The following is a 14,849-nucleotide window of genomic DNA, read 5'->3' on the forward strand; positions in this document are numbered from 1 at the left end:
GTTTTATAAAATCACTTAAGTTTTGTATCGACACATTTAAATTCGATTAAAAACAAATATAAAAAAATAATTAAAATAATCGTGTTTAGCGTTTTCATTATGTTCAGTCCTGAGCCCTGGTCTGTTTTACGTTTCCCGTGTACCGTTTTCCCCGGTTGCTCCTTACCGTCGTGCACATAACATCACCTGTCATTTTATTACGCATTTGTAATTGAACTTTGGTTCATATTGATATGACAGCATCACACACTTGCTGCAGATTTCTTGGTTGCACGTCCCAAAGGTGCTGTATTGGATTGGCATGCAGATGCCTTCTGAGTATAGAGAACGAGTCGCGGATGATTTGAACTTTGTAACATGGCACACACTGTGGGTACACATGGTCAGCAACAATACTCACACAGGCGCCTGTGTGAGTATTGTTTAAACACGGCAGCGCTGCCGTGTTTAAACAATGCTCACCTGGTAGTAAGGTCCAACGTGTACCAAGAAAACATCCCTCACGCCGTTACAACACTACCAACCTGAACTACAAAGCAGGATTGCTCCATTTGAATCCATGGAGGATCAGACCTGTTCCCGTCTGAACTCACCTTCAGACCAGACAATGTTTTCCAGTCTTCTGTCGTTCAATTTTGATAAGACTGCAAATTGTAACCTCAATTTCCTGTTTTTAGCTGACAAAAGTGGCACCTGGTGTGGTCTTCTGCTACAGCACAGATGGTCTTTTGCTTGCCTTGGTTGTAAGGGATGGTTGAGTTATTGTTGCCTTCCTATGTCTCTTTTGACATACTGACACATCTGGATACTTTCTCTTGTTCAGACCATCATCTGTAAACTCTAAAGGTGTCTGTGTGCGTGTGTGTAAATCCCAGCGGATCAGCAGGTTCTGAAATACTCAGGCCAGCCTGTATAGCACCAACAACCATGCTGCATGCAAATTGTTTAAAAAAAAAAAAAAAAAATAAAAGGCTGATTGCCCCCCCCACAACAATACCCATCTCTCCAGAGCCCCTTGCTAGCTTCTCTAAAGAAATAATCAGGTGACGCAGACGTAGATTTTCTTCTTTTATTATATCGCAAACAATAATGACATCCAGGTATATTGTTAACAGTTTGCTGTGTGAAGAGTGAGACCATAGTGGCGATAACATCATGAGCTCTCCTGTAGGAGCTTGTTGTGAAGTCTGAAGTCCTCGTGTGTGGTTCACAGGCAAGTTACAGAGGGCCGAGGGAAACGACCCACAGACAGTAAAAAGCTGTCCGTCGGTCCCTTCACACACCAGACCAGAGCAGCACAGGGATTGCTTTGGACCTGCGAATGTCAAAAGGGGATTTTCCCAACACTTGCATACATTGTCAGCCATGTTGTAGGTTTGCTTTTAGTCTTTTTCCTTCTTTTTCCCCCTCCCCCAACAGATTATTACAAAATAAACAGAACGCACATCGTCCTGACCTCTGATCATCACCTTCCTCCTTGAAGTAAAATCAAGGAGGGGCATAAGTTTTCTTTACATTTTGTGGTCTGGCATGTCAGAGTGATCCTGAGGAGACTTTTCAAAAAGGCTGGTTGCAGCATCTGGACCCCCAAGGAGGCTGCTTTCTCAAGATAAACCCGATTGTACAGACAAATGTCTCCATTTTTGGCTTCAGCTAGAACATTTAACACGTTGGCATCTCTGTTAGCCAAACTGTACTACAAAAATGTACTCTCTTCATCCAAAGCCTCTGACGAGATGTTCTGTACGGAGAAAAAACAGCTTATAGGGAGAAAAAAAAATAAGGGGGCAGAGGGGCACTGCACCAAAAGGGAGACATCAGTAATATTTCCTGAAAGAGAGGGTTTCTCCTTTGGGACATCCTAGTCTGCCACAATCCCATTGCATGTACAGAAGGAGGAGGCTGTCAAACCTCCCTCGAATAGCATCACACACAACAAAACCAGCTGTCCTACAACCAGAGATCAGAGCTGTCCGAACCCGGGATCAGTTTGGGGAAAGAACAATTACTCGATTTCTCTGTGATTCCAACAGCGTGGCACCATTATCATTAACGCTGAAGAGGAAGAAGGCAAATAAGCACTCATTCACCAATTTTTCTTTAAGTCAATCATTCACCAAATCATTTAAAACGCCACGTTCCGACAGCTCCGCCTCTGGGCGCAGGCTTACATGCAGCGGTGCTACATCACCAGGTCACATTTAGGCTCACAGTGGCCACTAGCAAGAGCTTGAGCAGCAGATCACCACATCCAGTTACACACAGGAAGAGAGGAAAAACTTGGCAAAGAAGCTAAGATAAGAAGATCGGTTAAAGCAGTGGAATTCTTTATTAGCCAAGAGATGCACTGGAATGACACGGCTAATCGGAAATTATAAGTGTTTTGTTTTTAAATTTAATTTAAACGCTTCATCAACATCATTGTTGTCTTTGATCACCAGTGAATGAACAAAGCTTCAGTGAAAAAAACAAAACAAAAAAACAGGGATGTGCAAGATTAACGAATCACCTTTGCAGCTACAGCTAGACGCAAGATGTTTCATTTATTTTTCATTATGTTTGTGTCCTATGAGGGAAGTGGAATGGTTGTCTCTTCAGCATTTAATCCAAAATCAGAACTTTTGAGGAAACCCACTCAGGAGAGATTTGTCTGTGGAGACCCTCGGGTGTTAGTGTTGTCTTTCTCTGTACCCTTTAAGATGAGTTTTGACACCTCTGCATACATCAATAAAGACGTGGTTTGACAATCAGAATAGTTTCAGGGTTTTTCTAAGCATAGCTGCAGATACAAACCCAGTCATTTTGTTGTAAAGCAGGTCTGAAATATGACAAACTGCTCAGTTCAGGAAAGCGTTTCCAGGGTTACTCCCAGAAGGCTTTCAAAGGGTAAAGAGCTAAAGTATAAACCGTCCAGACGAGACGACCTCCGCATTTATCCGGCATTTCCTCACTAATCCTCATTCCCGGCTAGGGTTATCAGTTTACGGCGACAGTAAAAAAAAATTCCAGGCTTCTTAATTGATAACAAGCTAAATTTACATTTATTTTCACAGAAAACTGGCTTCTTTGTATTATTTCAGTACTCAAAACCGATTTCTTTATGCACAAGGTATAACTCAAAAATTACAGACCCTTGCACATGCCAGATATGGAACCCGGGGGGCGCTCAATTTGACTCCTTGCCGTGTATTAGCCAGTTCACTGTGTTATTTTTTTTAAGCCTTCAGAGGGCGAAGCGGGATAACTGAGCATCTTCAGACTTTCCTTTGGTGCTCCAAACCCCCCCGCCACATCCAACCAGGTCAGGAGGCGAGAGACGTGGCTACGAGATCCGGCCGGGTCTGACTGAGGAGGTGAAGGGAAAACGTCTCCTAAAAAGGGAGGCGCGCCCGAGATCTTTACTCAGATTAAACGGGTGTAATCCCCAAAGTCTGCTCAGCGACCAGGGCGCTCACTGACGGCGAAACTCGCTCGCTACATCAGGCTTCTTGTTTTAAAAAAACAAAAGAAGAAAAAACAAGCTTAGTGTAGCTACTCGCAAAGCCACGCATTTTAAAAATGGGATCATTTATCTAAAGCCCAGCAGCAATTCATGTGCCGCCGTGACAATGAGTACAAAGCCGTTTTCAAGCCCCCGAGGTCCAAGGACACAGTTTGAAACATTCGTATATACAGCCATTAAAATATTACCTAGATCCACATGAAGAGAAATGGTATGCACACTTGAGAAGTGATGTTATAAAGCTACAGATTATTTCAATAACAAAGCCCCACATATACGTTTCTCCTGCCTCGTCTCTTAAACGTTTCACCGAGCTAGGCACCGACAGACTACGACAGTGAAGGAGAGAAATAACAGAGAGAGAGAGGGGGGGAAAAAAGAAAAATCCTAAATAAAAAAAATAGACAAAAATAAATCTTACACATAAAGACACTGTCATTTCTTAAATTATCGGTTTTTAGTGCCCTACGTTTCACACCCAGTCAAAAACATCCGCCTTCGGTTGGTCGGTGGAGGCTCCGCGAGCCCCGTTGTTAAACCTATGGTACTTCTAGACAACGTCATGTAAATTTACAGTATACAATTTTGGATTACCATGCAAGAATACTTTTGTGTAACATTTAATAGCTCGATCTACATCCAGGAATAATTTACACAGAAGGACAAAAAAAATAAAATAAAAATTACTGGACCAGAGAGCGCGCGATGGGTAAATAACCATGGCGGTGAGTGCGACAGAAGGGGACCGAGATGTGCGGGGGTGGAGGGGAAGGAGGGAGGAGATGGTTCGGGTTTAAGGTGAGGGAGGGAGGTGAAAGGGTAAGTGGGATGGCAGGAGGAGCGCCTGGGTGGTCAGGGGTTGTGGTCCAATCCTCTCAAGGTCCAAATCAGCGACACTCCCAAACTTTTACCGTTTGATCTACGCTCCCGGTGACCACATAAGGAGCGGCCTTGTGGAAATCTGTGGAGCAAAAGAGAAAAAACACAAAACAGAGTTACCATCAAATTGACTACAGTGACATTGGCAACATTTTTGCCCCTGTGGGCCAGCAGGCCAGTATATATCCAACACCTGTTATGTGTTTATTTCACGTCCTTGGCTCGGATCAAGCATGTGTTTTCAATGTTTGTGGACAAGAATGGAGCTGTAAGGCTCTGAGGAACAAGCAAAGCTTTGGGGCATTTCACTTATTGTTGGTTTTGGCATTGCTTCCCCCCCTCTTTTAAATGACGTAGACCTGACATGAATCTGACGATATTTCAGGGGCGTGGCTGGTTAGCAGCCCGCAAAATCTCATTTGTTCTGGGAACATTTATTAATGTTCCCGTCACTGAATAGAAAGTGAGTCATCATTGAAAATAAAACCACCCTTCAGACATCTGGGAACATGAACACAGTGAAAAAGACTGCAGAGTTAATATCAGGTTTTAAAATAAGAAAGCTTTGGGGAAGAGCTCGTGGTGTTGTATGACAGACCTCTACAGAAAAAGGGGGGAAAATGAAGTTTCTTTTTCTCTGCCGATTTCAAACAAAAAGTGCTTCTGTTGCTTTTTTCAGACTGCACCAGAACTCATCACATCAATAGCTCACAGCGATCCTCTCCGGTTGAAGCAGGATTTAAGAGGACTGGGTTTCAAACGGCTTGCCAAGGAAAAGTTGGCTCAAGAGCTCCTCAGGAGAGTTAACCAAGCCTTGATCTGCTGAAAAGCTGCAGATACTGGGGAGCGGGGAGAGAGGGGGGAATAAAAAAATAAATAAAAAAAATCCTGCAGCGATTGTCTACGTTTTAAACCCCAGCTGCGAGCGAGCCTCAGCTTCTTCACCGCAACTGTAAAGCAAATACCCTGGAGCATGTATTCACACCCCGCGAGGGAGAACTTCGGGAGAAAACATCAACAAACAATACCAAGGCAGAAGCCTTTTTTTGGGGGGGGGCCTTACCCAGAGAGGTAACAAAGTGTTCGTGGGCACTCAGGGTTTTCATGCATCGCTTGTTCTTGTAGTCCCAGATCCTTAAGGTCTTGTCATCTGCACAGGTCACAATGAACTTGCCTCCGGGGTGGAAGAGGATCCCACGCACCCAGTTGTCATGGCCAACCTGCATGAGATACAGCAACACACATCTCATCTGATTCCTGAAGAAATATATCTTCACTTAAAGCATTTTCCCCCAAAAATATGGACGTGGCACACACAAAAACTTCAAAAATGCTCCTCACCAGCGTCATAAGGCACATGCCAGTGCTGACATCCCACATCTTGATGGTTTTGTCTCTGGAGCCGGAGAGCAGGAAGGGGCCGGGCTTCCCACTCTTCTTGGACTGGTCGGGCAGAAGGGGAGGGGATTGAAATATTAGCTTTGTGTATAGTTCATTGTTTGTACTTTATGCGGAGTATCATACTGTACCCACTGTACCAGAACACAGAGAGCAGCCTAAATTAAACACCTCTGAGCGTTTGTGTTATACGTTTGCTGGCAACTAGTCTGAGAGCACATGTGCAAACATCTGTATAACAACAGCTGTCTCTCAGCCTGCAGATTCACCCAATTCCAACAACTACGTTGGCTTGTTTAAAAAAACAAACAAACAAACAAAAAAAACCCAACTATTTAAAGAGTACTAAAAGTCAGCTTTTGTGAACACAGGTTAGATTGGGACGACTGCTGTGAGGGAGCATGTGTGTTTAGATTTGCGAGGCTACAATCAGACACACTGAAGATCATGAGGCAGGAGGACGGGCTGATTCTGTGTGTGTGACTGGCAGCACATGGCTGTATAGCGATGGCCGCCTCGTGGCTCAATCTCCTCGCCATCATCAGTCAAAGTCTTATTTGGTTTTGATATGTTTGAAGCTACAAATATTTTTCACTAGTGATGGTTACTTATCACACATAAACTGATCTCACAGTTTGTATACAATCCTGTTAACGATTAGGTTCACGTTATGATTCAACAGCTTTTAGATGCACCCGGAGCAGAAATAACTTGAAGTAATCGTTTTCTGTTTGGCTTTATGAGTCTCACAAATTGCCATGGAGGAATTCTGGTCTTCTCTTCTTTACAATGTTGCTTCAGTTCATTGAGGTTTGCTCACCGGTTTATGCACAGCACTTCAATCCGGTCTGGACTTTAATCATTGCAACGCCTTGATTATTTTCTTTTGCAACCATCCAACCTTGGGCCCTTTGTCCTGTTGCATGACCTGGTTTTAGCCAAGCCTTTATCTGTCATTCAGATTGCTTCACATCTGACTCTGGAATACTTTGGTATACAGAGGTCGTCTATATAAGAAGTAGCTGCAAAACAGCCTCAAATCACCACCCCTCCATTAATTCTAATGGAAACAGTAAGGCAGTACTGAGTTTTTCCTTTTTTTAAAAAAAAAAAAAAATACAGTTGTACCAAACTAATGCCTCCAAATATAATACATATAGATCCCAATCCCAATACATAGATCTGACCTCAGGTTTAAAATCAGGAAAAGAGGGAAAAACATATTGAACTGCAAATTCAAGTAATATTCACACCAAACAAGAAGTGATATTGTCTCACAGTATCTATGCAGAGAGGTGAACTGAGGCAAATTTGCATTAGTGAGAGTTAAAAATACTTAAAATTCAGGAAAAAATTCACACTGGGCTTCAGACTCTCGACTACGACTGTCGACTCTGCTGGTACGACCAACGCTCAGAAATGGACGAAAAGCTTACGGCTGCTTTTTGTGGCCGGATACAGGTGTTAGAGTCAACTTCCATTTTATGTAAAGATAGGAAAGCAATCCATGATGAGATATCACTGTGTCTTGATTCCAGCCACCTCCCACAAATGTTTACTTCTCTCACTGGCTGCTAGAAGGAAAGATTTCTGGGTTCTCAAACAGTGACTGTACTCATACAAGGCGAAACTGCACATTTGATGAGAACAAACCAACACATACACCAAAACCTGTGTGGACCTCAAGGAGTTTGGGAGAAATGAGACGTATCCGAGCAGATCTTTTACCTCCGAGCCTGTGGCGTCGAGGATGGTGGAGTAGGCACTCTCTGGTGCCCAGGAGATGCACTCCACCACATGTTCGTGCTCCCGCAGCTCAGCCTTGCATTCTTTGGAGGCCACCACCCACACGCGGACTGTCTGGTCGTTGGAGCAGCTGGCGATCAGCGTGCCGTCCTGGTTGGGTCGTACCATACGGACCCACTCCCTGTGGCCTGTGAAGGTCTTCACGCAGTAGCTAATGGACAAAAAAACATGAGAGCAGTTAGAAAGCCATCAGCGTGGCTGAAAATAGTTAAAACCCAACATCAAGCTTAAGTAAAAATAAAAAACACACAATGGTTTAAAGAACAGCTTAAAGGTGTCTATTGCATACCCAGTTGCCACCTCCCACATTTTCATGGTTTTATCCCTGGAGGCAGAAATAATGTGATCTCCGTTGGGCATGATGGCTACAGACGAAACATTGTGGTCGTGTCCTGGAACACAGAAAAACAAACACAACAACAAAGATTCAGCAAGACCCAGAACCTCTGAAAACAGGCCCAACAGCACAAGCCCACATAACATCTAAGTCTGCTGTGAAATGTAATTTAATGATTTCAGACTGCAACACATGATCCTTTTAGTCTTTCTGCTTGCAATCTGACCACCAGAATGAAAATTTAGAAACATAAATGTATTTATTTATTTAAAAGCACATGCTTAGCACCAAACAAAGCCCAAACACTGTTATAATTCACCAAAAAAAAAAGCTGACAAGCAAGAAAGCCAACATGCTGGAGCTTTGGCACTCATTTTTGTTAGACAGAGAATAAGAGACGCGTAATTACCTAAAGGCTGGGCCATATTTAAGCTGCTAAATAGATGAAGACAACAGTAAGCATACTCTAAAAGGCCTGTGTGTGTGTGTGTGTGTGTGTGTGTGTGTGTGTGTGTGTGTGTGTGTGTGTGTGTGTGTACACTTGCACATGCCACCAGGCTACAATAATGGGTGGCAACTACACAGAAAAGTGCTATCTAGCGCTGAAGAGGGTAATTAAGCTGCTGTCCAAATCGGCACTAATCTACTTCACCAGTTGGCCTCTCTCTCCCCCTCTCTTTGTGCGTGTGTGTCTCCACCAAGATATTTAAAATTTAAAATAGGAGGAGTGGATTAAAAAGGAGGAAAGGTTGAGTGAATTAAAAGAGGACAGAGATGGTAGTAAAAAAGAAGGAGGGGGAAAATGGTGGCTAACAGAAGTAAACAGCAGGCTCAGATTAATAAAGCCATTTCCGTTGGTGAGTTCTGTGCAGCGAACCCAGCTCGTCTGTTTATAGATGTGTGCTAGCACCTCACTCTCATTTACACCAAAAAGAAGACCGGCAACCGGTGAAATCTGTTGCTCACTTACACAAAAACGCAGGATTTGCAACTCCAGCATAAATTTAAGAATGCTTGAGTGGGTTTAGTCTGCTCACCAGGAAGGGCTTACACCCCCATCAAAAATAAATATTCTTTTATGTCTACTTCACAGACAGCCATCAGTGGCCACTTCAGATTCAAGGTTTGAAGATGAAAAGCATTGGTAAGGTGGTCCATTAACGAGCAGGGCCAGAGGACACATTTAAAATTATTTTTTAGGTTAAGGAGAGCTGAATCCAGAGCTAACTGTACTCCCGGCTTGGGTTGGTGCCAGTTGATGCACATCAAATGTGATAACAAGCAGCATGTGTAGCACCTGAGCACTGGAACCACACGGTGCGGAAACCATAACAAAGGGGATATAAAACGGCAGCAGCTGTGATTAAGGTCCACTAGAGATAAGAAACCGACAGCTTCATCTTCTTACCACGCATGGTCCTGATGCACTCAAAGCCTTGGAAGTCCCACAGCTTGATGGTCATGTCTGCGGAGCAGGACGCGAGCAGTTTGCCTGTGTGGTCAAAGGAGATGTCCTGCACCGAATCTGTGTGGCCCTTCAGCGTGCGTTCAAAGTCTCCTGTTTCATAGTCCCACACCTGATGGACAAAGCAAATCCCTTTGTCAACATTAAGTTTGTATACCGCTGATACACTTCATTTCATCACACACCCAAACGTTGCATCGTCTGTAGCTCTGTGTTGTTGAAATTACAGTTACAACAATAAGACGCACTGATGGCAGAAGTCAAAGGAAGCACATACTGAATGCATTTTAGAGCTTGTGGCACCTTAGAGCTGCTCATCAGGGTCACAGTTTGGCCAGAAAAAAACTAACACGTTACTGTGCAGAGTCTGAGTGTTGCAGACGGAGCACAGTATAGAAAAGTCTACTTTTCTAGCCTGAAAGCTGCTGCGTCTCTAGCTTTAAAGCAGACAGACGGTTTGTCACGGAGGGATAAACCCTTCTTGGTTCCTCTCCTGGGGTGGGGGAATTTTGGGGCAGACGGTGATGGGAGACCCCTACCATCACCTCCCCCATCCTCGTAGTTTCCTTTGCCCTCTTCCCATGAGGAAGCTACAGATGGCTGGGGGAGGTTGTCCTGGATGAATTCAGTGGTTCTCTCTCCCTCTTTTGTTGGATGTACACATTTCACACTCACACATAACAGTACTCAGGAGCAGAGGCTAAAGCACAGCTATCCATTAACCTGTAACTCTACACTGAAAGACCGATGATTCAGACTGGCACTGATTAATAGCCTCCATTCTTTCAGTGAAAATATCGTAGATTTTTTCAAAATATCAAAGGCCGCTAATAATGTGAAGACTCTGTCCATGTGCTATTTGTGAGGAAAGCAATGAGAAAGCTCACACTTCAGTTGTTTAAATTACCCTGACATCCTGGTGGTGTACCTGAGCACACACAGAAGCATGATTTGCACGCTGTACACACATGAAAGGGTGTTATAGTTGCAAATTAAGAGAGATTTCTTACGAGCACAGCAGAAAAGGTGTCAGAGAATGTTCTGAGACGTTCCTCAGAGCGCTGGTTTTTTTGTTTTTAAACCACCGTGATCATATTCAAGTGTAAAAACCCTTTTTAAAATCTTGAGTAGATTTAGTCGTTTTACAGCCCTCAGTTAACTCCTATTTTCATGTATTTTTTTCCCAAACCCATAATATTTTCATGTTTTGGGTTTGGTTTCTTTGTTTTTTTTTAATTTAATTTTTTAAAATTTTTGCCATGCAGAGATGTTACTTAAAATAAAGGGCAAACAGGATTTGAAACAGAAAAACAAAAACAAAAACAAAAAAAAAAACAGCTTACATCCCATGAAAAGATACAAGTACAGGGGGTTTCTAACAATGTACAACCCAAGTCAAAACTCTGATTCCTGGCTGGTAAGAGCCTACCAATAACATTTCCTGAGGTGGTCTTATGATCTGTCACAACGGCTGCAGATATTGGATTATAAAAGTACCTACACAGTGAAAAGTTACCTCCGGTCAGAACTTCCTGCATATAAAACATTTTGAGGCCCACCAAAGAAGTTTTTGCCTTTCACCAAACATGTGATGGAATTATTTAACCTTTTTTCCCCCTCTATTCCCCTCCGGTATAATGGAATTAAATTTAATCAAGACGTGAGAGGTAAGGAAACACAGCTCTAAAGGGCTTAATGTGTGTGTGCAGTCTGACCTCCAAAAGCCCTCCCACCATTTACTGGCCCATAGCCAGCTTTTGTTATTGTACCATTAGCTTGGTAGTTTATGGTACAAAGTTTCAACTTGCCAGTAACATCAAGCAAAGTTACTGTTAATAACTTCAATAAATGGCATTAGAAAACATTTTAAAAACAGTCTCATTAAGAAACACTGATTTACTTAATTGCATTTATTCAGGCTTTGAATAAATTTTTACCTACTATACATTTTGTCATCATCCATTTTATCTTACTGAGTGTTCAGTGCTGCTTTGGGGATTAATAAACTAAAATATCATTTAAAAAATAAACTACAAAAGCAGAAAGATATTGAGCAGTCAGCACAAATGAAAATGAAGCTGCTTACTCCAACGATGAGCAGGCTAGTCAGCATTTTAAACATCAGTCAGTACCAGCTCTGTTTGCCCATTGAGCTGTTATAGTACAGTACAGAGCTGGAGAGGTATTTGCTGGTGCATGAAGATCACAAACCACACAAGGTAACATATGCATTTGAAATCAAGGCTGCATGTTAAAATACTACGAGGTTAGGAATACCTGCTTTTATCAAAATGATGGTTAGTACATCAAGAGTAAAATTCTGATGACGCTGGTTTCCTCTATAAATGAAAAGGTTTCTGAATCAGTTGCTATAGAGGAAGTTAACTTCTTCGAGTAGCAGCAAACAGAAATGTGACTACAGTTAATGACCACAAAAAGGTTTACTGCTTTCTTTGTGGAGATTAAACAAATAAGACAAGGTGTTAATTAGTGAGCTTTTGAGGTGCTGTGAGGCAGATTAATCTCAGGAGAGAGCGCTACCCCACACTCCACCCCACCCAGGGTCCTCATGCGAAACCAAGCTAACATCTACTGCCTCCCACATGTTAACAGACGGCCTGATTATGAGGTCAGGCAGCTGACAAGATTCTCAGTCTGGCCTTTTCTGAGTAAAGGGGTCCATTCCTTGTTAAAAAAAATAAAAATAAAAAATTAAACACAACGGGTTTAGGAGATGAAAAGTAGGACAAATGGGGGATTCAAAGCAGGGTGCAGAGAGTGGAGGTGACAGGGAAAAGATTCGCCTGAAATCAGGGCTCAGTTTTAAGATTTGGGCCTGGGGCCTCCCTGCTCCTGAGGGAGGGACAGCTGATGGCATGGAGTCATGGTGGGGCAGCTAATGGTTTAAGTGGAAGATGAATGCGCCAGGATGCTGAGAGGAGGGGGTGCAGTGGGGGGAGCGAGTTGGAGGGCGGGGCTGGAAAAGGAAGAAGATGCCAAAACGGAGTGAGAGAGAATTCCCTGCTGCGGGGGTGTAGCCAAGGAGGAGATGTACAAATGTCTGTTATTGTCTTATGAATAAAATATACAGATAACAAACAGCTCAGCGGAGTATTGGCATTGTTCAGTGAAGCAGTGGAGAAACGCAGCTGCAAAAATAGCCCAGAGACAGAACACAGAGTTTATATAAAGGAATCCACGAATAAATACAAGACACAGAGACAGATACTCGTATAATCCAGAGTATATCTAGCAAGGAGAGTCAAAGCAGTAAAGGGAAAGCTAAGGGAAGCATCATCCAAAGAAGAGAACAAAAGGTGTTTGAGTTAAAAATGCCACCAAGCAGGCTTTAAATTAAAAGACAAAAAAGAAAAAGATAATTTTTAAATCTCTAATCAGGAGGAGGTTACTGCTGTAATACTCTAAAGTCAGGGTAGATTATACCACCAAGTCCAAGAATGCAGATTCTGTTCATGTGTATTTTGATCACTGGGCCAAATTACTTCTTCAGTCTCCATAAAAGCTTTTTTTTAAATGTTTTGACAATGAAAAAATGTAAAAAGGCCACTCAATACACGAATGCCTCTTTTCACTGCCTACAATGCAAACATATCTTGTGAAAGGAAAATGCCATGTTTAAAAAAATAATTTGTTTTTGGACACCAAAACCGTTGAAATGAAAGAATTGAACCCATCCTCTACACTTTAAAGACAGCTTACATTAAGCACAAAGTGAAAGAGCAAAACTGGACCGATAAAACAAGGTTATAAAGCAATTTTTAAACACTGATTTATGCTGCATGCATCTTTACCTCTGATATGAGGAAGCTCCCAAATCAGACACACAAACCACTCATGGAGTCATTTTTTGGGTCTTTGAAGCCATGATATACATGCAATATTGCATTTGAACATTTCTTACAAGCGTAAATGCCTGTTTTAGTCCAAACATCATGAATTAAAACATTAGCATACTCAAATATTACCCATGCAGAGCGACAGCTGTGCCATCTGTGCATGCTGGGAATAGAAGGCATCAAACACTGAATAACTGGATTTGAAGAAATTCTTCTAAAAGATGTGACACTAAACAAAATGCACATTTTCTCAACAAAGTGCACATCCACTGCTGGGATACCCATACCAGTCTACTTAACACAACTGTCTTTATTACTCTCCTTTTAAACTAAATAATTAACAGAGCTTAAAAATCCAGCTCCACTAACACAGTTTGAGACCATTTCTTAAACTTTGATTAGTACGATGCTTGAATTTAGAGACAAATATACTGAAGACAAAACTGTCAGTGTTTTTATCCCTGGAAAGCTTAAATGTTCTGAACTCATCATAAGACTCAGTGGGGCCACCATCAGCAGCTATGCTGAGCAGAACAACAAACATCAGTAGATCAGGGTTATCGGATCATGTGCAAAGGGAGAGCGCAGTCCTGCAGGGCTCCATTAAAAACTTCAAAAGTTATTTAGACTGTTATGTGCAACCTGAGCCCCGAGACAAATTTGTCAGTGAAATCACCTACTGCAGATTTTATCTGGAAACTCTTGGCTCTTCGACTTGAAACCAGCAGGACTGACCTTTATTGTTGCGTCCTCAGAGGCTGACACCATGACGCTGAAGACGGGGTGGAAAATTACACGGGTGACCGGACTGCGGTGGCCACTCAGCGCATACTTTTCTGGTGGGCGTGGGATCCACTCTTTGGGGTCACGCTTCTGAGTAACGGGCCCACCCAGAGTGAGCTCATCTTTAGCTTCGTTTAGTTTGGATTCAAGCTCCATCACCTAGCCAGAGAGCACAGGGACAAAAGCTGGTGAAGCATATTGAAATGTGCATTTAGGAGATACGGGAGAAGGAACATGAATTCACGAGACTATTGTTTGTGTTTAAGTTAGTATTTTACATCAACAGTGGTGTCATTGCTTTGTTTGACAGACTTCATTTCAGTGTTAACAACTGCTTGAGCACCAATATCACGAACCTTTCACAAGACTACAAACCCCACAAGCTTTCTTTGAGGAGGGAAAAAAACAAACCCTCACAAACCTTCTTTTGTAATCTGATGACTGAGGTCCATTTTTTTTCCAAAAGGCCAGCGTACTTCTTATCCAGTTCTTCATTCTGGGGAGAAAAGTGTGAGGGGGGTATCAGAAAAACTGGCAAAGAAAGTCAAAATCGTGGGCTTAGAATAATCGGTGAGGAGCATGTTGTGTGTGTGTGCGCGCGTGTCAAGGGTGGGTAGGGGCATAGTGAGATCTGGCTATAGTTAGAAAAAAGAAAACAAAACAAACAACAACAAAAAAACCCAGAAAAGGTGTGTGTGTGTGTGTGTGTGGGGGGGGGGATTATTTACACACCCTTCACAGGCCAAAACCAACTGCAGGACACTGCCAACCTACTGTATGACAAACACACACGTACACACACACACACACACACACACACAC

The 14,849-nt window shown here is 42.7% G+C and overlaps 1 protein-coding gene across 3 annotated transcripts in view; it reads right to left on the reverse strand.

Annotated features, from left to right (window-relative positions):
• Positions 1-1,055: 1,055 nt before the first annotated feature.
• cluha (clustered mitochondria (cluA/CLU1) homolog a) overlaps positions 1,056-14,849 on the reverse strand; it is a 61,211-nt gene continuing 47,417 nt past the window's right edge. For all 3 annotated transcript variants that reach the window (XM_005915886.3, XM_005915887.3, XM_042218120.1), the window contains exons 4-11: positions 14,449-14,523; positions 13,980-14,186; positions 9,331-9,499; positions 7,875-7,977; positions 7,508-7,736; positions 5,723-5,824; positions 5,445-5,601; positions 1,056-4,463 (exon numbers count right to left, since the gene is read on the reverse strand). In XM_005915886.3, the coding sequence (XP_005915948.1) occupies positions 4,390-4,463; positions 5,445-5,601; positions 5,723-5,824; positions 7,508-7,736; positions 7,875-7,977; positions 9,331-9,499; positions 13,980-14,186; positions 14,449-14,523 (1,116 nt within the window). In that variant the 3' untranslated portion in view covers positions 1,056-4,389. The remainder of the gene's footprint in view (positions 4,464-5,444; positions 5,602-5,722; positions 5,825-7,507; positions 7,737-7,874; positions 7,978-9,330; positions 9,500-13,979; positions 14,187-14,448; positions 14,524-14,849) is intronic.

This window comes from Haplochromis burtoni, unplaced genomic scaffold, assembly GCF_018398535.1.
Source record: "Haplochromis burtoni strain Fernald_Lab_line unplaced genomic scaffold, NCSU_Asbu1 Contig_15, whole genome shotgun sequence".
NCBI lineage: Eukaryota > Metazoa > Chordata > Actinopteri > Cichliformes > Cichlidae > Haplochromis > Haplochromis burtoni.